This window comes from Buteo buteo, chromosome 10 (genome assembly GCF_964188355.1).
Source record: "Buteo buteo chromosome 10, bButBut1.hap1.1, whole genome shotgun sequence".
In the NCBI taxonomy this organism is placed as follows: Eukaryota; Metazoa; Chordata; class Aves; order Accipitriformes; family Accipitridae; genus Buteo; species Buteo buteo.
In genome coordinates this window covers 2006851-2034587 of record NC_134180.1, presented here as the reverse complement: position 1 = coordinate 2034587, position 27737 = coordinate 2006851, and the positions used below count along the sequence as shown (strand labels likewise).

General features: G+C 45.6%; 1 protein-coding gene and 1 long non-coding RNA gene across 2 annotated transcripts; one reads left to right on the top strand and one right to left on the bottom strand.

Moving 5' to 3' along the window:
* Positions 1-931: 931 nt before the first annotated feature.
* On the bottom strand, positions 932-2576 carry LOC142035646 (uncharacterized). The gene is made up of 3 exons (XR_012651929.1): positions 2199-2576; positions 1245-1834; positions 932-1142 (listed from the first exon to the last, which is right to left on the bottom strand). It is a non-coding gene; the product is annotated as an uncharacterized LOC142035646 (long non-coding RNA).
* KLHL26 (kelch like family member 26) lies at positions 2576-22729 on the top strand. Its single transcript, XM_075037897.1, is given in 4 exon segments — positions 2576-3042; positions 3045-3309; positions 15120-15302; positions 18446-22729. Coding segments are annotated over 4 exon segments (2109 nt in total). The 5' UTR covers positions 2576-2963; the 3' UTR covers positions 20028-22729.
* The last annotated feature ends 5008 nt before the right edge of the window (positions 22730-27737 follow it).

Genomic DNA, 27737 nt, shown 5'->3' with positions numbered 1-27737 from the left:
TCCCCGGGCTCACACGTTTGTCGGGATTACATAGGGATTAGCAGAGAGCAGTCTACCAGAAATCAAGAGGGAATAAAACCAGCCGGAAGCACAGGCAACAGAAAAGCCCCACAGCACCCTCAGGACATGCATGACAAGCAGGAGATGGAGCAGCGTTCATCACTGATGCTGTGCGGAGGCAGGGAGCAAGAGGGAGGTCACTCGCAGACTCCTCCATAACAATAGCAAATAAAAGAAAGTTGGGGCTTTGTTGTGCTGGGGAAAATCTAGCAAGAATTGGAAAAAAAAAGCTCGTTGAGGCCAGCTGTCCGCCTCCTCCACCCAACACAAACTGCGTGGACCGATAGTGCTGCGAGCTGCGAGGAATTCCTGTTTCTGAGCGCTTGCAGGATGAAATGAAAAGGTCGGAGGAAAAGGCAGCGCTGCCAGCTCATGATTTTGTCATTAGTCTCACAGTGTTGGATGCAGATTTTAAAGCCCCAGCTGTGGGAGTCGTGGGATATGCAAGAGCTTGGCTTACAGTAAAAGGTACATTGCTAGAGCTTGTGTTTTGTAGGGGGGAAAAAAAAAGTGAAAATATAACTCAAATACATCCTGATGGCTTAAAATGAAGATCAAAAAGAAGAAGAATGTAAATAGTTTGGAGTTTATTCTTTTTTTTTTTTTTTAACACAGTAAGTTAGACTTGTGATTTTATGGGCAGACCACCACTCTCCACAGTAGGAATACCAGGACCGCCTTGATGTACTGTGTGTGCAGGATAAATATATTAAAGTTGTGCGAGTTGCTCAGATGCTGTGCTAACACTGGTTGTAAAAATCACCTTAGATGTAAGGCAGGCTCCTTGGGGAAGGGGCTAAGTGCACTCAACAAATAATGAATAGAAATAAAAATAAATATCAGATGGCCCATAAAATCAAACAATAATGGTAACTAAAAAGTTCCTGGATTTGCTGTGAGAGATAAAATCCCATCAGCGGTATGAAATAACAAGAAATACCCCCTCTTGGTTCCTTCTCCACATGACACAAGTCAGCACGCCTGGTCACCAGAGTAGTTATGGAATACATCTTCCTTCCAGCATCTTATAAATGCATTTTTCATGCTTTGAGAGACCTTCTGGGGTTCAATTTAACTGGGATCTGGGGAACATGTGAAAGGCATTTACAGCATGCGGCACAGCCTGGTTTTTCCTGCAGGGGAAGCAGAGGTGTAACGTTCACAGCTCCCATCCACCGACCCACCTGGGATGGAGAGGTCCGCAGTGAGCAGGCAGCCCGGCTGGGCTAGCCGTCAGCAGGGCTGCTTTATTGCCGTGTATTTATTGAACCAAAATAGAGGCACTTAAAATATCTATATGGACCTAAAAATAATAAAGGGAAAGCGTTTATTTTAAACCTTTTAAAGAGCGGGGTGTGCTGCAAAGCTAAATCTACAGAAAGTGGCCCCAGGAGAAAGTGGAAGCTATCAAATGAAGCAGAGCTGGTGTCTGAGGAAGCAGGACAAGCACAAGGGGTTGGTGAGGAGGGGCAGGAGCCCCCAAACACCAGCAAAACACAAAACAGAAAGGTGCGGGGAGAGGTGGGGTGGGAGCCACACTTACTCCCGCAGCTCTGTCTTGCAGGCAGCACTGCCCAGTGGAAAGGGCATCGTGGTGAAACACCGGGGACGGACTGCTGCGGGCTCTGCCGATGACTTACGGCATTAACTTTCATCCGCTGCCTCTCCCGCGCCTCCTCCCGCTCTCCCCGCGCCTCGGCGCGCTGACATCTCTTCTGTGTAGGTCGGGTCTAAAATAACAGGGCCCTGAGGTCCTGGCTGGGGTCTCCGTGTGCTGCAGCAATACAAATAGCAAATTAATAAGTACTGCTTCCCTTTCTCCCAAAGGTTTTACGAGGCTTAATTAATGAATGTCTGTAAAACGCATTTGGAGCTGGGAATGAAATGTGCTGTGGAAATGCCAAATATTTTTAATGCTCCAGCAGATTTAGAAGGTTTAAATAAGAAAAATACACAGCTTCGCCTCTGAAACAGATTGCTCTCCTTGAAGCAGAGGGCTCCAGAACATGAAGTTTTCATCAGGCTGACTTGAAAGAGTATTTTCATGGCTTTCCAAGTGCGTTTATTCTCATGTACAAATTCCCCCTTTCCCTTATACAGATGTGGACACCGAGGCATGGGAAATCAAAGAAATTTACCCCCGTTCGTTGGCAGAGCCACCGCTACGAATAATTTCCTGATTTCCACCAACGACTGGAATGCCCTTTAGACCGTCCGCTCTCTCCAGATGCGCGCCGGCTTTAAAAATTACACGGACCCCGTGACGCTTGGCCTCATCTCCGCCGGTCGCTTTGGGGAGAGCCGGGAGCGACTCTGATGCCGAGCATGTGTGGGGACGCGGGGTGGCGAAGGCATCTTTGGCACCGAGACGGCGTATCCGGAACGCTGCGATCTCCGATGACATGACTGCACCCTCTGGAGGGTACTGTTGCTCTTGCACAAAGCGTTTATGGTGATAAAACTTGGGTCCATAAAATCGTCCAGATGGTGTGGCGGGAAGTTTTGTCCCCAGGGTGATGGGGAGCAGGGTCGTCCCCGCAGTCCCGGGCTGGTCGAAGACACGACGGTCCCTGCAGGAGACGTGGAACGTGTCGCGCGTGAAATCCCGGAGGGAAAGCGATAAGCGCTTGGGTGCAGGCCGCGGGCAGGGGAACATCGCCTGCTCTTGGGTAATGGTGGGCTGGAGAATGCCGGCACGAGGAGGCCCGTGGCCGCCCGCGGCCCGGCGACAGACCCCTGGCCCCCCTCAGCTGTGGGGTGGCGACAGACCCCTGGCCCCCCTCAGCCGAGGGACGGGGTCGGACCCCTCAGCTCCTCTCAGCCATGAGGCAACGACCGCCCTCAGCGACCCCGTGGCCGCGGGGAGGTGACAGACCCCCCCCGGGGGTCTCCACGGCCATGGGATGGCGACAGCCCCGCTGGCTCCCCTCACCCGCGGGGCACCGAGGGACCCCCAGACCCCCTCAAGTTGTGAGGCGATGACACCCCCCAACCCCACCCCGGGACCCCCGGGGCAGCGACAGCCCCCGGTCCCCCTCATCGGCGGGGCGGTGACAGGCCCCGGTGGCGGCGGGGCGGGAAGGAAGCAGTCGCCCGGTCCCCGCCGCCCGCCGAAGGGGCCCCCGCTCGCTCCTGCGCCTTTAACGCGGCGGGAATCCCGCCGCCTCCCAGCTCGGGGCCCGGCAGCGGCGGCGTAGCGAAGATGGCGGAGTCCGGCGGGGCCGAGTTCGCCGCGGAGCGGCCGAGCAGGTGAGGGGGGAAACGGGCACGGCCTAGGCCGGGGGGTCGGAGGGCGGCCGGGGGGGCTCCGGCCCGGCTTGGGCCGCGGTGGTGGCGGCGGCGGGAAGGGGGCCGGGTTGGGCCCGGTGACGGCCTCGGCGCTTCTCCGCCTTCCTCCGGCGCCGACGTGCGCCCCTGTATTCATTTATTTTCCCTTTATTTTCGGTATTGCCGCTCCTCGGGGGTCCTGGAGAGGCGGAGAGCCCGGCCCCGGTGTCCTGGGGGGGGTGGTGTGGGGGGGTGTGTGTTTCCTGAGCAAGGCCCGATGGCTGGGAGTCCTCTGAAAGATAACGATAATAATTAATAATAACGCTTTCCCTGTTGGAGTTTAGGAGGAGGAAGGCTGAGGTTTGAGGGAGGGTCTAAAATAGAGAACGCTGTGAATCGCACCTAGACCCCGCTTGGGTAGGGTTTGTAGAGCCACCGGCTTCATGGGTTTCTAGAGACACCGGTTTTATAGCTTTGCAGAGACACCGAGTTTTTGGTGTTTCGGGCCCATTCTGTTGTGCCCCGTCTCCCCAGGCTGCAAATCCCTCCCTGGGTCACTGGTTTTGGTCCCTGAGGGGTCACTCAGCCTCGGAAGGCGGCACAAAGTGGTACCAGGGAGGATGTTCTGGTGGGTGGATGGTTGTGGCTGGTACCTGTTCGTGGAGGAGTTTCTGTTCCCAGGGCTTTTCTATCTGTTGTCATCCAAAAGTTACCGCGTTGGACAGTGTTCAGAAAGTTGTGTTGTCTGTCTCTCAGATGTTATGCTGTCAACCTGTCACTTCGCTTCAAAGCATCGTTTATCCTCAACTCTCTCCGCGTTCACTCCTGAAATAACCACCCTGTATGTCATGCCGTGGAGAGGGAAGCTCTCACAGTCATTGTTTAGCACTGGAGAAGCCCGTCTGAATTCTCACCTTATATATATATATATAACTTTTTTTCTAGTGACCGCCTGTGTAAACTATATGCTGCATTGCCTGGGGCATTTCATTTTATCTCTCTGCACCTCCTTTTTCTTCCCTCTCAGAACAGGAACAGCAGCACTTCTTTCGCACGGGTGTTGGTAGGGCCGCTTGCTCGGCGCTCAGGAGTTTCTCGGTGCTCGGTGTGTAGCAGTGAGAAATGGAAGTAATTTGTTTCAGGGCTGTGATAAATGACCCAGACTGGAGCTGTAGCAGTTTTGTTCCCTGAGCTGTAGCGCTATCGTGTTCCCTACCGCTGCGTGTTTATTTTCTTTGTTAATTTTAAAGTAAAGCCCGTTGAAGTTTCGGTACTGCTTCTTGTTGGTCGTTAGTCTTCTGTTTTAAAGGATGGATTTGTTGGAGAATACAGGGAAGAAACCTGATGGGGGATATTGGACATGCCGCATCGTCTCTATAGAGTGCGAGGAGCATTTCAAGGGCATTCCCTATCAACAATGATTCCTTGTTAGGTGCTTCCACTTGTGACTTTTTTGCAGTTACAGAGGATTTACTCTCTAAGGCAAAAGAACAAAGTCCTCTCTTGGTATTACACACATGCCATTTTGGTGGTGCACTGTTACTCAAACAGCAGGGACAGAATTTCCATCTTTGGAATTGCTACCGCATGGCTGATGCTAGTTACCCATAAGTATGCTGGCTTCCCCAAAGCAAGAAAATTAACTTGTCTGCTGGGGATCCTGCGCCTTCATTCGATAAGAAACACGCTGTGCAAGATGGTACGGACAAAAGGCTTTCGACACACTGATGGCATGAAATAAGGCCATTGCTGTGCACTGAAAGCAAATGGCCCAAATCTTCTATTTTGAAATAAACTTGCTTTTTTGTTGTTGTTGTTTTTTTCCCTTTTCCCTTCCTCCATGGATAGAATTTCATGAGTTACAAATGGGTTTCATATTTTATTCCCAGCCCTCCGTATCATGTGGAGGGAGAGTTTCAGGCTATAGAATTCACTCTAATACTGTGCTGCTCCTGAAGATACCCTTTGAGATTGGTGAGCAAGTAAGTACAGAGGAAACGGTGAAATCCATCAGTACCCTCAGTAAGAGAAGTTCTCTGAGCTTTAGACAACGAGATGTGTGAACTCTGCTGCAGTGTTGGTGAGGTAGGGTTGTAAAAGCAGGGTGACAAATATCTAGGAAAAACATCTTCTCAGATGCTGGAGAGGATGTTATTGTGCGGGCCTTCAAGCAGGAATTAATTGGGGTGTCCAGACAAGCTGTTGAGCAGAGCTGTGTGTCTCTCAAATTGGGAATAATCCCTTGAAGAAGGGAAGGCAGCCAGGTTGTATAAACACTTTTCAAAAACCTCCCTAATACTGTTACACGCTGGCATTTGCTGAAAGCAGTCCCACCTGTCAAAACCAGGATGAATGGCCAAGGGAGACCTGCAGGTCTTCCTTATCTGAAAGTACATAATGTCTGGGTTCACATCAAGAGAAAGTCGACCTGAACTCCCCTAACCTTATTTCTTCTGAAGAAAGTGGTGGGAGAGAGAGCAAATGTACAGGAGGATGGAGTAAAACCGTGTCGGGGGAAGATAATGATAAGGGCTGTGAGTCTGCTTTGCTTTTGCATTCCTGTAATCTTATATAACTTCAGTCTTCAATTAGACTTTTTTTTTCCCCCATTTGAAACTGTTCAAAGTTTAGTTTTGTGTGGTTTCTATGTTCTATACTCTGCCACATGGCAATTTTAAAACAGATTTAGTTGTTAGATCTGGTAGACGTGGTGTAAATGTTTACACTCTAATTGAATCACTGTAAAAATAACTGCTGCTTTCTTTTTCAACATTGGGAGACTTCTGAGCTGGAGGTTTTATTTAGACCAAAAATAAACTTCAGTGATTCTTTAAAGGTTCCTGTCTTACCTCCAAGTGTTGCGTGGCATTAACTGCTTTGTAAGGAAGAGCCTTGCATCATGGGACGATGGCTAAGGTGTCTTTTCCAGTTTCTCATTTATATGCAAGATAAATGCCGAACTTGCACAGAAATCGGGGCCTTTAAGAAAAACTATTGCTGCACTTCTGGTGGTCTTGGGTTATTCCGTTCAGGTGATGCAGTGAGGGTGGCACGAAGCCTGTGTAGAACTGAACTGCCTGAGCAGCTGAGAAACATAATGACGTTTAGGATGGGCGCAAGCCTGTCAGAAGGTAAGCGCAGAGGGTTTAGGTAACAAGGGAAATGGGCTACAAACAGCCGCGGTGGCAAGGGGATTTGATCCTGGAACGGAATTGGAGTTGGTGTTACGATGCCAAGTGCTGGGGCAGCTGCTCGCATCTGCTAGAAAACATGATTTCTTCAGTTTGCATTAAAGGGATGGTGAGTTTTTCTTCTGTTGTCTGCTGTTTCATCATTTTATGTTGCTTTTGCTTGAGATCCCTAGCTGCTCTGAGGCAATAATCTGGAGGGTGGAGGTACAGGGAGAGGAGGGGCGTGCTGCGGCTCACTGCACGCTGTAGTACCTACTCCGCGTGTAACTAGTCCTGTCGTTTTTATTGCAACACTGCCCAGACAATGCAATCAGATGCCACAGAAACAGGCTGAGACAAACACTGCTCCAAGTACCTCGTAGTCTGATTTTGGAGTTTTTCTAAGTTTTTCCAAGGTGTGGAGGGAAGGGCCCGGTATGGTTGTGTGGGAGAAGGTCGCAGAGTGATTTGCTTGGTGGGGGGAAGTTTCTGCCCTGCTAGGAGCTGCTAGCAGAGGTGAAACGGGCTGTCCCCAGCGGGACCGCGACCCAGCCATTGCTGACCTGTGACGAGCCGGGAAGTTGAGACAGGTCCCGACGAATTTTTGGATGAAAGCGGTGGTAGCTGTGCCACGGATCAGCTTCGCTCCGTTTCCAAAGGTGAAAATGTGATGCTGGAATGGGGGTGGATGGAAAAGCAAGGATGGAGGGAAGAGTAGGGTGGTATCTAGAAGGCCAGCAGCGATGTAGAGCTTGGAGCTGGGCTGGTTGTCACTTTTGGGGTGGCCTTGGTGGCTCTGCTGTGCTTCCCGACACCACTAGGTGCCTCTCGGCCTTTGCACAGCAGCTCTGCCACGGGTGCTGCTGGGAGAGGTGTGCAGAGGATGGCGGGCGCAGAAAATAACCCGCTGCGGCTTCTGGCTGCTAAGACGACCACGGTGGTGTGTTGTAAAAGGATGGTTCTGCTTTTTGCCTTTTTTTTTTTTTTTTGATACGGCATCGCTGTAGCTTTCCTTTTTCTAGAGCTGGGGGTTGGCAGGGGTTGACCGTAAGGGCATATGGTGCGGGAAACGTGGAACTGTTTAAGGCAGTGCTGTCAGCAGGAGTATCAAGTGTATAAAGAGCCTGTACTTAGCTGTGTACCATGGATACACAGGCAAATTTTACGTGGTGTAAAATCCACCGTCCTTCTGGGGGTCCTTGTGTGGCTGGCTGAGCTCAGGAGCAACAGAGAGCAGCTGACTTTTTCATTGCTGTGATACTGCCTGTGGCTGCCAGAGTAATTTATATGCTTAGAGTGATTTTTATATTTGCTCAGTTTGTTCCTGGCTCAGTGGGATTAGGTTTGGGGCTGACAAGAATATAATCACGGTAAAGTTTGGGGGGTGGGGTAGTATTTTCCTGTTCTCGGTCATTGTAAAAATACAGGTGGAGATTGTGAAGGGCAGGGTGTTGTTAGTGATGGGCGATGTGTGTCGCCTGCGCCTGCTCCATGTTCTCTGCTGCCGGAGGAGGTTTCGGGCAGGACTGAGGGTGCCCCAGGAAAATCCCTGTACAGGACAAGATCCTCTGCGGTAGCTCTGGATATGAGTAGGGAGAAGAGAAATGGCAGATCCTGGTAAATGATATTCTCAGCCTGACGTTTTGTGCCCCTCCAAGACCCTAATGCTACCAGTGTGCAAATCTGGGCCCACAGAGCCCTTACCTGAGAGTTGCATTAGCCACTTTTCTGCTTTTCCCATTTGTCCATATGTCCCTTTTCCCATGTGTCCCAGCATAAAGATGACTCTGGCTCTGTGACAGAAACATTTTTAAGAATCTTGTTCTCCCCTCTTCCCCCACCCAATTTGTCCCGGGTACAGCGTGTACTGACCAGTCCCTCAGGTTGAAGCTCCATGAGGTGGCACAGAGTTTAATGTGTTCAGATATTTCACCCTCTACTTCTTTGTTGCTCCAATGCTCCATTTTACCAGGCCAGCCAGCTTTTGACAGACATCCAGTTTTATTAGTGCTTTTAGCAGAAACCAAAATCCCACCTCCTTTGGCTTGCAAACAACCTACCGATTGAAGCCTGGGAGCAGAATATATTTGTATGTGTGTGTGTGTGTGTCTGCTGGGCCCCGTGTGAGTTCAGCTCAGAAAAAAAGAAAAACAGAGATTTGGAAATGTGTCTTGGACTTCTCAGGGGACAAAAAATAATATTTAAAAAAAATAAATTGAAAAGGCTCTTGCTTCAACTTGCTGCCTTACCTTTGGGTTACAGGGTTTCCTCGGTTCCGGCTTGGGAGAAGCAGGGTGCAGATAAGCAAATAAGGGGATCAGTAGGACCTGATTCAGAAAGCACTTAAAAATGAAGCATTGAGGTACCTCCTGGCTTCTGTGAAATACATCTTTAATTGCCGTTTTCACTAAACACAAGGCTGAATCAGGCATAGGTTGTCCGGCAGTGTGGGAGCCCTGCGGCACCCAGTCCCGTCCCAGCGTCGGGCAGTCTGTCTTTGAGACCTCAGTTCCCCCTTTGTGAGAGGGACAAGCCTACTGGGTCCCTGTAATACAAATAAAAAAACTTGATTTGTTGGGCTTTGTTCTTTTTTTAAAATAGTCAATGTTACTTGTTCTCCCTTTGCCAAACGTTAACTTTCATTAAATTTTGAGACTCTAAGTGTAAAAGATAAAAGGCGAGACTTTTCAAACTTCACTATTCAACTTCAGGCATTTTACAGAGGACCATTTTTTTCCACACATAGTGTTGCTCCTTCTAAAACTCAGACCCATTTATAATCTCTTTATTTGAGCACTCCAAATTGCTAGTCACTTTTAAATAGAGATATTAGTCTCAGGCTTTCCACTTGTATTATTGCCTTTGATGAAAGAGAGGGTGTCAGGAGAGGAAAATGAGTGGAGGCAGAGGAGAGAAATAGGAGAAATTAAGGGAAGGAGGTGGAAAAGGGAACAAAGAAATCGATTAAATGATTTTGCTCACATATCTTTCTTAAGGATGATTATGTTTCTCTGGAAAACATCTCCTTCATTCTATGTGTTAATATTTAATTAGGTGCTGATCATTAAGTGCTTATTGTTGTTGCTAATTTGAACAGGGGAGCGATGGTAAATGTTGTTTCTGATGGGGTGCTGGTGACAAATCTCACTTGCTGCTGGGAATGTAAGTAGGTTAACAGGGCAGGTATTTTTAAGTCTCATTGCCTGGCAGCATCTAGTCTTCCTCACACCCAAACTTCAAGGAAACCTCTCGATGCCTTTTCGTAGGGGGTGCAAAGGCCATGGGAGCATTGTCCGAAAGTCCTGACAAGAGTCCGTGAAACAGCAAATCTACAGTAAAGGGTTTAGCCTTTTTGCCGTAACGTAACATTTGTTAGTGTGAGGTGCTGAAAACTCGTTTTCATCGTTTGGGCATGTGATATAAAGCCTCAGGATCTGAAATATTACAGTAACCATGGCTACCAGTGACTTATCTGAGGGAGTTTGACTTTTGTTTTGATTTTAAGTGTCTTAATTGTAGTTTAAAAATCAGAATCTGAATGTGTTTTTTACTTAGGCATGGAACTAAAGGCATTAAATGATTTGCATTATTAAAATATCTATAATGCTGCCTTTCAAAGGTTCTTAAAGAAGGTCCTTAATATTCATATCCTATGTTCTAAATAAAGTTACTCTTCAGCTTTATGTTAGTTCTGCTGCTCTCACCATAAAAAATTTCTTGCAGGCTTGAGCACTCAGAAGGTGCCTCGCTGGCTATTTTGCAATCCCAAGTCCTTTGTTTATCCACAGAAAAGCTGTGGCACTATGTACTTGATGCATGCGAACACACACACACGCTGCTGCTTTTCCTCCCTCCTCTTTTGTACCCCAGCCATGCCCCGCGGGGTCCTACCTTTAGAGCTTGTGTTTACTGTAGAGGCTGGCTGTTGGAAGTTTGCCCCGCTTAGAAATCTTGCCAACCCCCTTGAGTTTCTCCTGCATGAAAAATTACCAAGCACCACCTGCCCAGAGAGTGGGAAAATGTGGGTGGATATTAGCAAGGATGCTGAACTGGGATGGAGATGGGGAGCGAGCCTCGCTAGCACTGAACTATCCCCCCTTCCAAGGTGGACCATGTTATAAAAGAAGAGGAGGGAGGTGACAGGCAGTTGTGTAGCAAAAGATTTTTCTTATTTAATTTAATCACTAAAATGTTATAATCTGGCCTGGTATAATTCTCTCCATTTGTACTTGTGCAGTAGTTGCAAACATGCTGAAATATGAACTCATGCTTGGTAAGCCTTTAATTCCAGCTTTGATGTTTTTAATCATCAGTACAGATTTGGTAAAAATGATTCATTAGCTTGAAATGCATCTTGGATTACATGTGATGTTTTGGAGAATCGAGGAGGCAGAGACAGGGGACATTTGTTCTTTGGGATGTTCTTTGTGCCTCATCTGAACTGATTCTTGAAGTATGGCCCTTAAATACCTCTCAGCCCATCAACTTCAGAGGCCTCTTGGGCGTCCAGCCCTGTGTTCAGATGCCTCCTTGCTGCATCTGTTTCTGGTCAAAAATCAAGCAGTCCTTGCTCAGAAACATGTCAGTTAAGGATGTGGTCAGCATGCTTGGGGCAAGGATGAGCACGTGGCCAAGCTCCTGCAATAGGTGCAGCAGCAGAAGGAGGATTTCTGGGCTTGTTTGCCTTCCCTGCCTGCTGTCTGACTGGAACCACTCCCTTAACCCTTGCTTTAACGTTTTCACAAGCCTGCGACATACGTACGGTTTTGGGTTGATTGTCCCCAAGCTACGGTCACAAACACCATGCCAAACTCTATCCTGCAGTGACTGGAGAGGATTGAAAGCAATCTGGCTTCAGAGCAGTGGCTTGGAGACAAATCCTCAATCCCATTACTTGTTCCCTGGCAGTCCCTTTTTGAAAATCAGGTACCAGCGATGTTATTGGAGTCTTTGAGGCTGCTGCCCAAAATGGATCGCCCTTCTGAATCAACGTGTCTGTTGAATTCCAGCTGCCCCCACCATTCGTGCGATGGATGCAGTTACATGAATATAAAGATGCCTTTCACCGCTACAGCTATTTCCATATGGAAAGTGGGATTTTTGTTCCTGTAAAGTCACCTTTATACCAATGTATTTGTGTTAGAGGCCCCGATCACGTAAACATTTTCAGATCCCCTTGCAGATCACTGTGAAGCCTGTGGGACATGCAGTGGAAGTGCTGCTTGATGTGAATGTGATTTTTATGTTTTACATTTTTTCAAAGGATAAATTTGACTGGGTGTAGCTAGACACACTTGACCCACTCCGAGCTAGTGTGTTCGGCCCCTGCCAAAGGACGCTCCGGCCACAGAAACCTCCGCAAAGCTCTGCGGCAGGGAAAGGACTTCACTCAGTGCTGTCCTTTTGAGGACAAAGACCAAAAACCAAGGAAAATTCCAGGAGCTCTCCAGCCCTGCCTCCATCAGAAAGGGAATGAGGAAGGAGCAGAATAAACACTTTCTCACTATTGTGTGATTAAAGGCTTTTATCTTGAAGGCATGTTCTGAACTGCTGAGGAGTAGATGCAACTCTTCCGAAGTTTGTCTGCAAGGCTGTTTCTTCTGTAACAAATTGTTAAGCAACAAGTACACGGCATATTCAGATCTCAAATAAGATAGGGACAGCCTCACAAAGGCACTTTCAGATGTTCAAGGCTTCCTTTTGTGCCTTTTTTTTTTCTTCTAGTCTCTGACATCCAACTGCTGCCTCTCTTCTTTCTCTGTTCCTAATGCAGCGGAAGGAGTGGAAAGCAAGGTCATGCGGCATAATGCACGCTGCTGCTACGGTATGCCCTGTGGTACGGCAGCCTGGTTTGAGCCAAGCCTGTTTTTTATCACAAATCCCTTTTTACTAACTGTGGTACAAACAGCTGTTTTCTCACCTCTTTCCCCTGCCCCTGCTTTGTTTTTTGTAAAGTCTCTTACTTGATTTCTCATGCTTTGTGTGGATTTTATTTTGCTTCCAGCTTGTGCGTTTCTTCTAAAATTTCTTTCTTTCCAATCTGAAGGAAACTGGACATTATCAGTGGTTCTCTTACTGTTAGGTTTTGTTTTGGTTTGTCTTGTTTTTCTCACTTGGAGGATTGTGTAATCATTGGATCCTTTTATTCTATACCTGTAAATAGAGAAAGGAACTAGTACAGGGAGTTTTTCAGGGGTAGCTGTTCACAATTACCTGTTGAAATGAATCACACATGCAAACATGTTTATTCCAGCACAGAAATATCCACCCTCCCAGATTTAGTCCTCCATCTACTTTAAACTTACACTCTGGTTACTAACCGTGCCTGTAAAAGTTAACTGAGAAAAAGTAAAAAAAGAGGAATGTTTGTTCAGGTAAAGCTTGTTGTTTGAAGAGGCACCCTCACTGAGAGGGTTGTGGATCTAGTGAAAGCAATCGTATATGGATGGGTAAGCCCTTAGGCTCAGAAAAAGAATATTTAAAGTTGGTCTGAAAAAAATGCTGAAGACGATTCCCATGAGAAGAATCCTGCAGGAGACTGAGTCTAACAAAGTTATGGTAAACTCCAGAGTTACCATCTCCCAGATGAGACACCGGAGCTGGCTGTGTGTATTTTACCTGTCCAGCGTGAAGCAAAATGGGTTTGCTCGGTGAACGATACTGTGTTCAGAGGCAAGATCATTTCCTTGCTTATGCTCGATGTTTCCTCCTTTCAACTCCAGCGAATCAAACCCATTGTTCCAGAGAGGAGAGTAAAATGAGTTTGACGTGATGAATATTCATGCACTCACTCCCTCCAATCTCTTTCTTCTTTCGCCATGGGAAGAGCTGGAGTGGATAGACGTTTCTTGGCTCGCGGAGTAATGGATAAAGGTCTTGTCAGCAACTGATTTTTGCTAATCCCTTTTATTTTAGGAAGGATGTTGTAGCTGGACTCCACTCTCTGAATTAAGACTTTTTAGTATGCTTTGACTTGAAGGTAGGAATTTCAGATCTGTGCTACAAGAAGCACAGCTGACCAGTATCAGTCATCCCAGTAGGAACTCTTATGAATTTTGAGGCACGTTCCCAAGCCTGAGGAGTTTTGAAACAGCCTGCAAAGATTTGATATCTGCATCCTGCAGCATCCCAAAGAGCTCTAGAGCTACTCGCACAAAGCTGCTGCCCTCTCAGTGCTCTGATGAACATCACAGATTTCCCCTAACTCGCCTCTTCTGTAAAGCTTGCAGGAAATTGCAATCCGATAAGTTAGGCAAGTAGCAAGTCCTGTCCATTGTTCCTTATTGTTTGAGGATTGTTTACATCCCCTTTTTTGTTATCCCATCTCCCTGACTCTTCTCTGACCTTGCCTACTTGTTTTGTCCATTGTGTGTGGCTTTTGTTGTTGTTTAGGCAGTGAACTCTGAGGGACAGTTGTTAGCAAACGATGGGATTATACAGCCCATAGCACACTATTTTTTTTTTGGCTTTGTTGGTTTATTCTACTTAAATAATAGTAATACCCTTTAAGCACAGTACTAAGCGCACTCTCCCACTGTGGACTTGGGAGCAAGTAATACAGCTTTCCAGATTCAGTATGATCTGCTTGGGAGTTTTTATGTCACGCTTCCATAAAATATTTCTTAAAACGCAGAGACCAAGTAGCAGGATGCTTCTGAAAACATAAACCCCATTCTGAATACTGGTCCTTGTGCATGTTTTCTTCCCAGAAGGACTCTGATCTTGATCCTGAAAAGTAGTTCAGAGTCGGATTAAATTTGCAAATGAATTTAGGATTTCATGCTTCTGTCGGTGTGAGTGAACCCCGCTTGGTGGGCAGGGCATGCTGGCCCACTATCGCCTTGCTCAGGAAATCTGCAGCATAATTGTAGTTATTTTCAGAGGAGCACAGATCATCTAATAGTCTTTTCCACTTGCGCAGAGATGCTGCTGATGTTCACCTCCAAATGCAGCGTTCTCACTGACAAGTGCATCTGAGGCCAAGTGAATCTAAGAATGATGCTCTCTGCGCTGGGGAACATGTGTGAGAGGCATTGGGAAAACCAAGGAAATATTTACACTGGGAGGGGACTGTTTACAGTGCAGTTCAAACAGTTGACGTTATTTAGAGCAGCCAGTGCTATGCTTTTGCTCTTCTCATGAGGGTCAGGCATAAGGAAAGGATCAAATAGGGCTAGCAGGGCCGTCCTTGGATGGTGCAGAGTATCTAACAGCTGCAGTCAGGATAGGTGGTGAGAAGAATAAGCAACTGTGATTCAGTCTCGTGGTTGAAGTCAAGGTCAGGGTGGACTCTGGGGTAGTTGTAGTGTGGGGACACCAATGTTCGTTGGAGATTTTGGCCCCGCTAGCTGATGTTTGGATGGTCTCTGAAGCCCATGTGTGCTGCAGCGTGACGGGTTGTCAGTAATGTGAAAGTATAATTTAAAAATTTGGAAGTCTCTTTTGTATTGGGAGAAGGGAATACAACTGAGGTACTGATGTCATGATGTTCTGTGTGGCTGTTGAGCTGGGAATTTGCGTTCAAGCTGCTTCATGTTACAGTATCTTCCCCAGCATGCTTTGTAGGTATACCACATATTGTTTTAATTTAAAACCAGCCTGTCTCTCTTGTTCTGTTTTTAGCATGGCTGACAAGAACAGCACCCTGAAATGCACGTTCTCTGCTCCTGGCCACAGCACCACTCTACTGCAGGGACTGGCCTCGCTCCGAGCTCAGGCTCAGCTGCTTGATGTCATCCTCACTATAAATAATGAAGTGTTTCAGGTTCATAAAGTTGTCTTGGCTGCCTGCAGTGACTATTTCAGGTGAGAATCTGATAGGGAAGCAGGCATTTTTACCTTTCTCATTGGTTTTCTGTTTCCTCATCCTCCCCCACCCCAACCTCCCCACCACACCCCAAAATCACACCCACACAACCCTTTGGAGGTATGGTGTGCCCCACGGATGTCGGTGGGGTTACCTGCAGGCATGTAGAAGCTTGGAGTCAGTCCCTCTGCACACAGATGAGGTTTCTCCGACTACAGCCGTTGGGCCAAGACGCAAGTTCAAGCCCAGGTCTTGAACCCACCTCACCAGCATTGGTAGGTGCTCTGTCTGCTGAAGGAAACAGGCTTTTGCCCTGGAGCTACTTGAGCTGATTGTGAAGTGGCAGCGAGGGCTCTGAAATGAGTCATCCCATTGAACGATGGTGCCCATTGTAAATGCACTCATGTTATCTTTAAATACCACTGATCTGTCTATAGTGCTTACCGTTCACAGGCTGAAGAGTATGAAGCATTTTGTGTGTGCATTCCCCAGACCCCCGGGGAGATAGGGGAGAATTGTCCCATCTTGTGTGAGTAGAAAACTGAAGTATGGAGATGAGTTTTCTCAGCCAAATTAATGCAGAGTGAGCCGATTGCAGAGCAGGGAATTCAGTCTTAAGTGAAAATATGTATTCATCCATCTTGCCTCTGTCAAACTCTTTTGTAATGGTTCTCTGACTTGCAGTGACTTCTCTTTTGAGGTAGGGATCTTTTCTGGCAGCACCAGTCGCAGCGTCAAGTGAGGGACATGCTGGAGGCAACGGGTATCGGGAGGGTTCAAAACAGCAGAGAACTCGACCTGGGTGTTAGTCTGGATTGCAAGTCATAGTAAGTAAGGGTGGAGAAGGGCTGTTCAACAGGGTTTGCAGTCCCTTGACGTTTAGGTTCCTTCCTGACCCGAGCAGACTGGTTTGCTGAGCAGGTAGCCAAGAGCAAGGGACTTCAGTGTCCCTTGGCATATCTCTTGTATCTCTTCGCCCATTTCTTCAGCTGCTCTGATGATGTCTGTCTTATGTACACACATATTTTCTAGGCTGTTCCCTTCTCTCTCCCTTTGGTAACATAAACCTTCCAAGCTTACCACTCTCCCTAACGGGCATGCAATTAATGATGGAGCTGATCTCCCACCAAATGCTAATAGCACTATTTGTATTCATAAATGCTGTATGCAGTGCCACTGCTAGTGTGTTTTCACTGTCAAAATATAATTGCTGAGTAGGTTTCTTGTTATAACTTCTGTGGTGCTAAGGAAGGTTGTCCTGGGGAACAATGGCAGAATAATCTAGCTTTTGAAAATACTCTGTTTTTATGCAGGAGGGGGGAGGGAAAAGAGTGAAATTGAGGCATTTATATAATCAGCATTTTAGAACCGCAACACTTCTTAAAGGAATTGCATTCTATTTGATGATTTGTCTTCATCATGGCAACAATAGTGCTTTTCTTTCCTTATGCACGTTCAGCTCTGTATAGCTAGTGCACAAATACACATATGTCTGCATATCCTCTGGGGCAAGGGATCAGGGCAGCATGCTGTTCTGTGACATGGGATATGCAAGGGGATTTTAGCAGAATGCTCTCATCTGCTATATGGACAAATAATTGCGAACAGTATTCCTGGTCACTCGGTTACAGAAAGCTGATTTCATATGCAGATATTTCCTTATTTAGGTCATTTAGGATTTCTTGGGTTTATGCTGGACAGCAGCAGGTTTTCTAGCCTGGTTTGGACAGGAAACTTGGAACTGCTGTCGTTTGACATTGTTCCCAAGATATTCCTTTATTCCTGTGTTGATACAGAATAACAGGGGCTGTTCAGCATTTTTTCTAACATGCACCTTAGAGTCACTGCAGCTTCCTAAGGCAGCTCTAATGACACCGTGCCTTCACAATGAATTTACCTTTCCGATGGAAAAGAGGAGGTTATTGATGGTGGAAAAAACAGCCCAAAATGTGCAGGCAGCTGCTGGCAGTTTAGAAGGTCTTTTGTGTGACAGTCTGTATTCTTGCTGTGATACATGTACAATGGCAGTGAATGGTGAAACTCCATGTCACAGTTCTTCCAGCAACCTGTTTTGACTTTGGCTTCTCCAGAACTGCTATGCTACTGCTTGTTGAATACTACACAGAGCGCAAACCTTTGCCCCTGAGCTACCCATATATAACAAAAACTGCTGAAATTTAATGTAAATGTATAAAAAAACCAAATGTGCAGTTATGTCCCCATAGCTGGGAAACGCAGCACCGCTCTAAAAGAGCGGTTTACGAGATGTCTGTGCGCAGTCCTTGGCGTGGTATGTGCTTCCTGTGGAATTTAGAAGCCTCCCAAGGAGGTGATCTAGGGCCTAATCTCTGCGTGGCCTGGTCAACTGATGTGCTTGCAGCTGTGCTGTAACAAAATCTGTTTTTTTTTCTTTTTTTTAATTGCCTGTTAGCCCCCTGCCGTCGTACTGCAACATGACAGAGGTTTTCTGAAGTGGCTGCAACTTCTATTTTCTTAAGGCATTGGGAATGAACCTTAGAGGGGAGGTTCTGTTGTGATTACTGAAGTTGTTCGTAAGATGTGTTGCATCTGCAATATTTAAGCCATTTCATAACTAGCCTACAATGTAATGGGCTAACTGAAATCTTTGTCTAAAGGCAATGCTGCAGGCAAGCCGAGAGCATCGCTGACCTCCTAAACACAGGTGTCTTCCAAAGCATATTCTTTCTTTATGCTCACAAATCGTGCATACTTAAACTCTTCAGGGTATCGTTACCAATCTCTGCTGGTGCTGGTCGTTGAATATCATGGATTCATTGGTGTGCAGTGTACTGCACTCCCTGCTCTGGTAGCTCTACCTAATTCTTGAAGCTTTGTCCTGTGGTGCACTCTTATTTATGCTGCCAGTAGGATTGAAAAACTTAACCTTCTGATAGCTGAATATTACTTCTCAGTGCACTGTTTATGCAAGCTTTATGTAAGTAATTGCATGCTCTTAATTTCTCTGGGCTTTAAGAGATTGAGCCTTGATTTATTCCCTGCCTTTCCCATCCTCCCTAAGAGAGCCAGTATGTTTAAAAAAATGAAATTAAATTCTGAAGTGTTGCATCATTTACATGTATTTAAAGGCGGGGAAATTTTTGTTTGTGTTTTTGACCTCCAGGGCAATGTTTACAGGTGGGATGAGAGAAGCCAGCCAAGATGTGATTGAACTGAAAGGTGTATCTGCAAAAGGACTGAAACACATAATAGACTTTGCGTACAGTGCTGAAGTGACTCTTGATCTTGACTGCATTCAGGATGTGCTGGGAGCTGCAGTCTTCCTCCAGATGGTGCCTGTCGTGGAGCTCTGTGAAGAATTTCTGAAGTCTGCCATGAGTGTAGAAACGTGTCTCAATATCGGGCAGATGGCCACCACCTTTAGCCTCGCATCCTTGAAGGAATCAGTAGATGCATTCACTTTTAGGCATTTCCTCCAGATCTCCGAGGAAGAGGATTTCCTCCACCTGCCGCTGGAGCGCCTTGTTTTCTTCTTGCAGAGCAATAAGCTGAAAAGCTGCAGTGAAATAGACCTCTTCCGTGCTGCCGTCCGCTGGCTGCAATATGACCCAACCCGCCGTGCCAATGCCAGCCAAGTCCTCTGCCACATTCGCTTCCCGCTGATGAAGTCCTCGGAGCTGGTGGACAGCGTCCAGACCTTGGACATCATGGTGGAAGATGTCTTGTGCCGGCAGTATTTGCTGGAAGCATTCAATTACCAGATCCTGCCCTTTCGTCAGCACGAGATGCAGTCCCCTCGGACCACCATCCGCTCGGACGTCCTGTCCCTCATCACCTTTGGCGGCACTCCTTACACCGATAACGACCGCACTGTGAGCTGCAAAGTCTACTACCTGCCAGATGCCAGCGTGCGCCAGTTTAAGGAGCTGACGGAAATGGAGGTGGGCAGCAGCCATTCTTGTGTGGCCGTGCTCGACAACTTTGTCTACATTGTAGGAGGGCAACACCTGCAGTACCGGAGCGGTGAGGGAGCTGTGGATATCTGCTACCGTTACGATCCGCACCTGAACCAGTGGCTGCGCATCCAGGCCATGCAGGAGAGCAGGATCCAGTTCCAGCTCAATGTCCTCCATGGCATGGTGTATGCCACTGGTGGGAGGAACCGGTCGGGGAGCTTGGCCTCTGTAGAGAAGTATTGCCCCAAAAATAACGAGTGGACTTATGTGTGCTCCCTGAAACGCAGGACGTGGGGGCATGCTGGAGCCACGGTAGGAGACAAATTGTACATATCAGGTGGGTATGGCATATCAGTGGAAGACAAAAAAGCCCTGCACTGTTACGACCCTGCCGTGGATCAGTGGGAGTTTAAAACCCCAATGAACGAACCCCGAGTTCTGCATGCCATGGTCAGTGCAAATAATAGGATTTACGCTCTGGGAGGCCGCATGGACCATGTTGACCGTTGTTTTGATGTTTTGGCTGTGGAATATTACGTGCCTGAAACAGACCAATGGACAACGGTGAGCCCTATGCGCGCAGGTCAGTCGGAAGCTGGCTGTTGTTTACTAGAAAAAAAGATTTATATCGTAGGAGGGTACAATTGGCATCTGAACAATGTTACAAGCATTGTGCAGGTGTATAACACAGAAACTGATGAATGGGAAAGGGACCTACATTTTCCAGAATCTTTTGCTGGGATAGCATGCGCTCCTGTTATACTACCACAGGTAACGACCCAGAGATAACTATGCGTGATGGCGTCAGCCTGTGAAATCACCTCGTGTTGCATGTTATCAGGATGCCGTGTTGTTTCTTTGTTGTTTGCAAATGGTATCGTGCATTTTGTGGGTGAGGGAAGGAGAAAAATAGCTTGCGTTCCCTCCTCCATAAAGTCCCTCCTCCTCTTATGTAGTGTTCTGGCAAGCGTGTTTCATCAGAAGCACTTGTCAGCTAGTTAGACTTAACAGATGTTACAGCTGGAAAAAGCTTTTCTCTTCTTTCTTTTTTTTTTGATGGGGGGGTGCATTTTGCCAACTTTTCATGTTTTTAACAATGTTACACATTGCAAACATTGACAGCTCAGGAGTAACTAAGTACTGTGGTATGTTTAAAAGAGTTCAGGTGTGATTTTTATTAATAGCTCCGAAAATCATTGTATGTTGCTTTGTTGTTTTTTAGCAAACAAAAAAACCAAAACCTGTATAACATACTGACCTCCAGAAGCAATAAAGGGACAGTGGGAGCTAGAAGAGCTCGGGTGCTTGGGTTATGAAAGCATATTCTTGCTTTTCAAAGGTGACTTTTCCACCCCACCCCTCCTAAAAGGGGAATACTTATCCCTGCACACCTCTGGTCTCCGTTGGTTCTTCATTGCTTGGATGACACTGCAATTCCAGATCCCTTCCTCACCCCTTCCAGATAGCAGCATGATACTCTAGTCCAGAAATTCTCCCTTAATTGGGGCACTCAGAGTTTGCAACACTAAAGCCATGTTGATAGCTTGATTACATATAAACGGGCATGATTTTTTTATAACTGCCAAAAATTTGTTTGGCTTCACTGGCAATAAGAGCTCTGCAGCTGTTTGTCTGGGCTGACCCACTAAAGCAGAGAGCACCCGGAGTTTCTGGTTTAGGACCCCGCTGCCTTTGCCTGTCCGATCGCTCACCAATACACGTTCATCCAAACTCTTTTCATACAGTAAAGGAGGTGGGTGCTACTTGTTCATCACCTTGAAGGTTTTCTCCCTTGACTTGTAAATAAGATCCTTGGCATCATAATATGATGGAAGTCTAAGTGGGATGGGGTTTTTTTGTTGTTGTTGTTGCCAGTGGGTATTTTAAATTAAGAGATTCATTTTAAGATGACCCTGTCATTTTTGTAAAATCTGTGTTTACTGCACAGAATACTGTTACTTCCTGAACTTTCCTTTCCGCCAAGCCATTTTTTCTAATTAATTTGACTGATTAATGAATTGAAAATTTCTCCTTTTATCAGGTATTCTGTTTCAAGGGCTTTGTTTTGTATCTCTATGTTTCATTTTGATGAATCCAGTCTTCTTTTTAGAGAAACTGTTGCATTCTGCTGTTAAATAAATACTGTGCTGTAACCTTTAGACACAATATGTAATACCTGTCTTTGAAATCAGTCATTGAACAGGTCTGTGTAAAGCATGAACTCCATACCTCCAGATTCACTTAAAGATACTTTTCTCTAGTAATGAAATCAAAGCACCTCTGGATGTGATATGGTGAGGGCACATGCTCTCTCAGTTAATCTCTGCATTCTAAATTTTAGATAAAATGATGCATAGTTTAATCTGTTCCTATCTATTTGCTGGTTTGCCAATAATAAATTAATGAAAAGTACTTGTTGTTGTATAGTATGCTAAAGTCAGTGGGCAAGCTCTGCTTTCTAGCTCTTAGGCAGTTAATTTACTCCATTCTCTGTTCATTTGGTCTGGCATAGAAGCTAGAAACACTGCAGAACAGTCTTGGCAGATAACAAGCAAATTTTGAAAGGATGAAATGTAACTCGACACAAGCTTCAAAGTTACAAAATAATGGATTTTCTTTTTTTAATGCTTCCATATGTTTATGAAAAGGGTACTTTCTTAGGTTAGTAACAAATGGAAGGTTACTTGCTTTCCTATGGAATACGATTAATCGTCTTAAGAGTGTGTCATTCCTTCATCATTGCCTTCCTAAAATACTTAAGTATTCTTCCCTATTTTATTTAAATTTTCCTACCAAAAGCATTTCTGTGGCAGCAATTGATGGTTTGGGTGTTCTCTAATAACTGAGTTTTTCTGAACGTGCAGCCGTGGTGCTCGTAAGCCACGCCACATCAGATGACTGGAGAACCCATCCGATGACCATAGTTGGCATCTCTTCGTAAGGAAACCGTGCTTTATTTTTCACTTCAAGTTTCTAAGGTACGTGTGTGTGTTGGGGGGTAAAGGGGAAAAAAGAAAAATCCTTGAAAAAATGAAAAAGCATCTTTGGTCTCACTTTTAAGGTCAACCTTGCAAAAACAAACTTAACCTCTGTATTCATTCATATTGGAACGGTGGCTTTGCAGATAGGAGGATACACAAAGCCATTCTGTAACTGTATTAAATGAACAGACCAACTGTTGCCTGCAATGCAGCAAACTAGCCTGGTACTCGCATTCCCGTTCCCTGGCACTCTGGAGCAGGAGCTGGGAAAGGTTTCCAGATTCTTTCACTGAGACTTGTGACAGAACACCGCTGTGCACCACCTCTCTTTGTTACTGGAATGTTCTTTTTATAGCAATATAAATAACTATTTTTCATAACGTTAGCTAGAAATATTCTAGCTGTTCCAAATTTAGCAGGGACTGGCTAAAACATTTGTGGAAGTGTGTGTCATCCATATTGATAATAAAGTTTGTTTTACCCCTGTGAAGTATGTAGTTGTGGCTCTGGGCTGTTGTGTGCATAACCTATCCGTTAGTCTGAAAATAAACGGGTTTGATTGTTTTACTGTATTGCAACAACTTGACTGCTAGATGAGGGTCTTCACATAAGTATCTGGGTGATCGTGCGCCGTGACTGGGTTGGAGAAAACACTTTACAGGATGCCCCATGTGAAAAGCAAGTGGACTGGGCTCCTCTCTTCAAGAATGAGCAAAGCCAGATAAATGTTTGATTGCGCTCGGACTCATTTATTAGTCTCAGAGCAGCAATAAACATTATAGGGGTAAACCTGATTTGGTACATTTTAAAATACCCTTGAACAGATGGGGAACAGTAAAAGCCCAGCATCATTAGTTCTAGGTATTTGCAGAGTATGCATGTCCCATTAGGGACTCCTGTCATGGCCAGGATAATAGCTTCTGTCTTCTCTGAAGTTTTATGGGCCTGAAATTGTACTTAAAACTATAAAGAAAGAAAGCACTAGAACTCTTGGCAGGGTGCAGAATAGCTGGAGATTGGGAATGTCTGCATCGTATTAATGGTGTCATTGACCCTTTTCCAGAGGGTCTGTCGGCTCTGCAATCCGACTGTCATTTCTCCCTATCCTAGAACCTTGCTAATTCGCGTAGACGTGTCCTAGCTTTCGTACCGAGGTCTTGGAAGTTTAATAGCAGCGGAAAATTTCATTTCTTTGATTTACAATGAATGAAGGCACTCCCACTAGCTCTTAGTACCCTGGTGCTGATTTAAAATGATGCTATGCAACAGAACTGCTCGGGACCTCTTGTAAGCCACATCAAACCTAGTCAGACGTTTCCACTTCCATGTCTGTGATAAGGTCTTTAGTTGCTGAAACTCTGCAAACTTTAGGGACATTTATCATGCTAGGATTATTGAAGCCAGACTACTGTCAGAATAAATAAAACATGTTTCCCAGTGCAACTCTAATTATGATTTTTAGCCAGTTGTGTAATGTGCAGAACTTTATTTACAATAAATCTTCCAGCTGCTTGCATAAATGAATGAGATTTCATCACTTGTGACTTAAGGACCAGGAAAAGTTAATGTGGCTGAATAAATTTACAGTCTAGCCTGGGTGTGTTGGCATGTCAGGCGAGTGAGGGAGCAGAGCCGGCTAGCATTGCCCTCCTCAGAGGGCTCAGCTATCTTGAATTTCACCTGGGAGTATATATATATCATACAGACATCTCTCCCTTCGAGATATTTTTTTACAGAGACAGCTTAGATTCTACTCTGCATTTTAATGGTGAGTAGGCACAGTATCATCCCACAGACCCCAGAACTTTTGTTTCTCATTCCAAACTAATAACTGAGTTTCAGTAACACAAGTTTGGCACTTTTCGGTTTAATATTTCAACTCTAGGGAGTTTCACAGAGAAGTTTTACAATTTATTTGTGGGGCGGGTACAATTTCAACTGCTCCAACATTGAATGTTCCATAAAATGAACACGAAATGTGCTTTCTGCTTGGAAACAGCTGCTGGTTTAGCTGTGCAACCTGAAATTAGCCTCAGATTGTAGGGCAAAAGGTAAAGGTTTAGTAGAGAGCGATGGTGGGGGCCTGCAGGAGGGCAGCACTGGGGTAGTGTGTGCAGTTTGCAATGGAAAGTAGAAAAGCTGTGAGAGCAAAAGTTTTCAGAAGGTTTTATAAGCTGTAGAGAGCAAATCAAAGGTTCTTGGCTCCATCCCGGAGGCTTTGCAGTTGCTATTTCACACCCAGGCCCCTGTCACGTAATTAGCTAGAACTAGTTTATATGGCTTCTTAAAAAATGAAAATCTTTTTTGCTTGTTTATGCAGGCTACCAGCCAGTCTGCTTCTGGCTACACTGCTTTATATCTGGAGCAATTCCTTTGAAGTCACTGGAGCTGCGCTACGTTAACACTGGAGTACGTAGAGCAGAATTTATCCTTTTAGCTGAGTTTAATGTTTTTGATGTATATCTTCCGGTCACAATGCTTTGAAAAATGTACTAAAAAGTATTTTACATATGGTTATCTGATGTTTGTAATCAGGCTGCTAATCTGTGTCTCCCTACAAAGTTTGCAATTATTAGCTTTAAATGCATCCTTCTTTTTTTTTTTCCCCTCACTGGCCTGGGGTCTTGTTTAAACATGTGATCCTTCTTACGGATGCAGATTTACTCTTTGGCAGTATCAATACTTGCATTCAGTACTAGTGCCTTAAGGATAGTGGTTTACAACTGGATTTAGAAGGAATGTATGAATTTCACTGAGGTTTGGAAGAGAGAAATTTGCCCTGCAGCGCAGTTAGCGTGTCTGGACCTTAATTTTGCATGCTTCAGGGTTCTCACGTGATGAAAGCTTCCTTATGCCAAAAACATGTACTTTCTATTTCTTAGGAAGACAATCAGAGCATATACCATGGAAGGGGGGGCAGGTTTAGTCCTCGGATGAGTAGAGATGCTCTCCAGGTGCAAGCCCATGCGTGTTTGCCCATGAGTTGTGCAGGCTCGGGCGGCTGTCCCACGCTACTTGCAACCACCTTCCTCTGCCTTCTGTGGGGCTGCACCGTGCTTGAGGCTTTTCCCTGGGGCATCGGAGTCTTTCTGAAAGCCTGGTGCGTTCTGTTGGACTGCACCTGTTGCAGTTACGCTGGGGGTAAGAGGAGGAAGGAAGAGGGACACTATCCTTCCTGCTTTTGTTGGTAGTATTAACCTAGAAATGTGTCCACCGGTTGTACCATGAACGACCATCAAAGCAAACCTTGATCCCAGGCCAGATGTTGGGCAGGTTTTCAGCTAAAGGCTTACAGCTTGCAGTGGAGAACCTCCCATTTTCACAGTGAAAAACAAGTTGTTACATTCCTTCTGAGGCTTTTTCAGGACAGCAATTAGAGTTTGAGTGAATGACTCGCTGCTGCTATCCAAGAGGCACGAAAGGAACTTTTTAGCAATGCACTTTTCTCAAGGCACAGATCCTTCATCTGCAAAGCCCAGAGGCTTGCAAGTAGAGCAAGGCACCCTGTTCTGTGAGGCACTTCAGATGGTATTTCAGTCCAGTGTAGAGTTTGCTGCTAAACATATGCGTAGGTATTTTGCTGAAATAGGGTATAACCGCATGTTTGAAGTTGCCACGTACTGATGTGCTCTGCTGAATTGCAGCTTTAAAATGGCTACAGCCAGCGACCAGATCTGCACTACAGACTTCGCAAGAGAAATCTGCCAGTGGCCCTGAAAAATAAAATTAATTTCTCCCTTGGCGAGCTGTCCGATTCGGCAGGTTTATCAATGCAGCTTGTTTTGCTTTGGTAGCAGGAAGAGGGAAGGAGAAAGGAGGTGCTTTTACTTTGTGGCTACAGAACAGTTTGCAAGCACGGCTGCATCGTAGAAGTGCTTTGCTGTTAGGGCACACTGCTGTTCCTGTCCCAGTAAAGCAGTCCTCGTAGAGATGTAACCTGTGCTGCATTTGTGCGTAGGGCAAAGAGCCCCAGCTCAGTCCCAGAAGCCATAAAAACAGGTCTACTGTGGTGGTTGCTTAGTCTCCTGCTGAGAAACCGGCTTTCTGTAATGGTCCTACTTTACTGAGAGTGAAATGATTGAAACTCAGGAGGTGCCCAACATGTTTGTCTAACTCTTCATCAGGTTTTCATGCAAAAATTACCTGTATCTGAAAAAAAACCCCACACTGAATTCTCCTTCACCCTTAGTTTTTTTGTTTTGTTTTGTTTTGTTTTTAATACCTTCAGCATGAAAATTGAGCCTTTAACTTATAGGTAAACATTTGTCCTAAGGCATGGAAATAGCAGAGGTTGGTTTTGCACTGGGACGTGAACCAGAGAGGTAGGCAGGTATTTGACTCTGTGGACCCTACAAGCCACAGCTGACGCTAATGGTTCATAGTATTATATTTCTGCTGCTTTGTATTTCTGCTTGAGCATCGTAGGAGAGAGCAGGACAAGGCCTGATCCTTGTGCGGTTTCACACCAGGGATTGTTGCCTACCCTATAGCTGTTTTATTATACATGAGTGCTCAGGAAACATCTGCAAAAACCTTTGGATTTAAAATCTGTAACTTGTGACCCTTTTAGCCCACATCTCTGAAGCTGAACCATGAGATTTAAAAAGAAAATATTTTCTGCTACTTTATATATAAAATATCACCAAATTGTCTGAACTTTGATTTGACAGAAGGCTATGGAAGGAAACATCTTGCTCTCTGACATGCTTCTCTGTCTGATCTACAATTTGATTTGCAATGGTGTAATCTCTTAGTGGTAAAAAAGTATTTCCCGGTTTCCTGTTTGTTTCAATAAGGTGCACGATTCTTAACTGGTGCCTTGCTTTTTAGTGCTGACTGTGAATATACCCGCATAGAATACTTTGCCTACCATCCAAGTGTTATCTTTGGAAAGACATAAAGTGGCTGCCGCTTTACTGGCTCACCACATCACCTTAGCATCATGGGAATACTTCTTGCTTCAGTGTGGCATGAAGCCAAGCCTTGATTCTGGGAAAAATAACCGTAACAGAATCCTCTGTGTGGTTGCCAAAGTATTTCAGAGCACCAGAAGATATGACTTGTAGAAATGAGAATAATATCTTCAGTGCTTGCTTGCTTTCTGTAATTTTAGGATTTACAGGGAATGGTAAAGAAACTAAACTGGAAGGATGACAGGGGAATATTGGTAGAAAGAGCAGAACCAAGCCTTCCATGTAACTGCAACTTGGTTTGCTTGGACTGCTCATCAGATTTGATGAGTGGTGTAGAGAGGGGAATTCAGGTGCTTTCATCTGCCCTCTGGAAACAGGGATATCTGAAACTAAAGAAATGGCCACAAATTCCAAGTGAAACAAGAGAATGTTTTCCTACTGTGAGCACACTTTGGAGCACAGTTCAAAACAGCATGGGAACTAGGGAGTCTGTGGACTTCACAGGATATTCTTCTCTGAGGATAATGGGAACGTCAACAGGAACATGAAGTAGGAAGTGTGAGAGATCAAAATCTTTGTGTCTGTAGGCAAAAAAACGTCAGCTT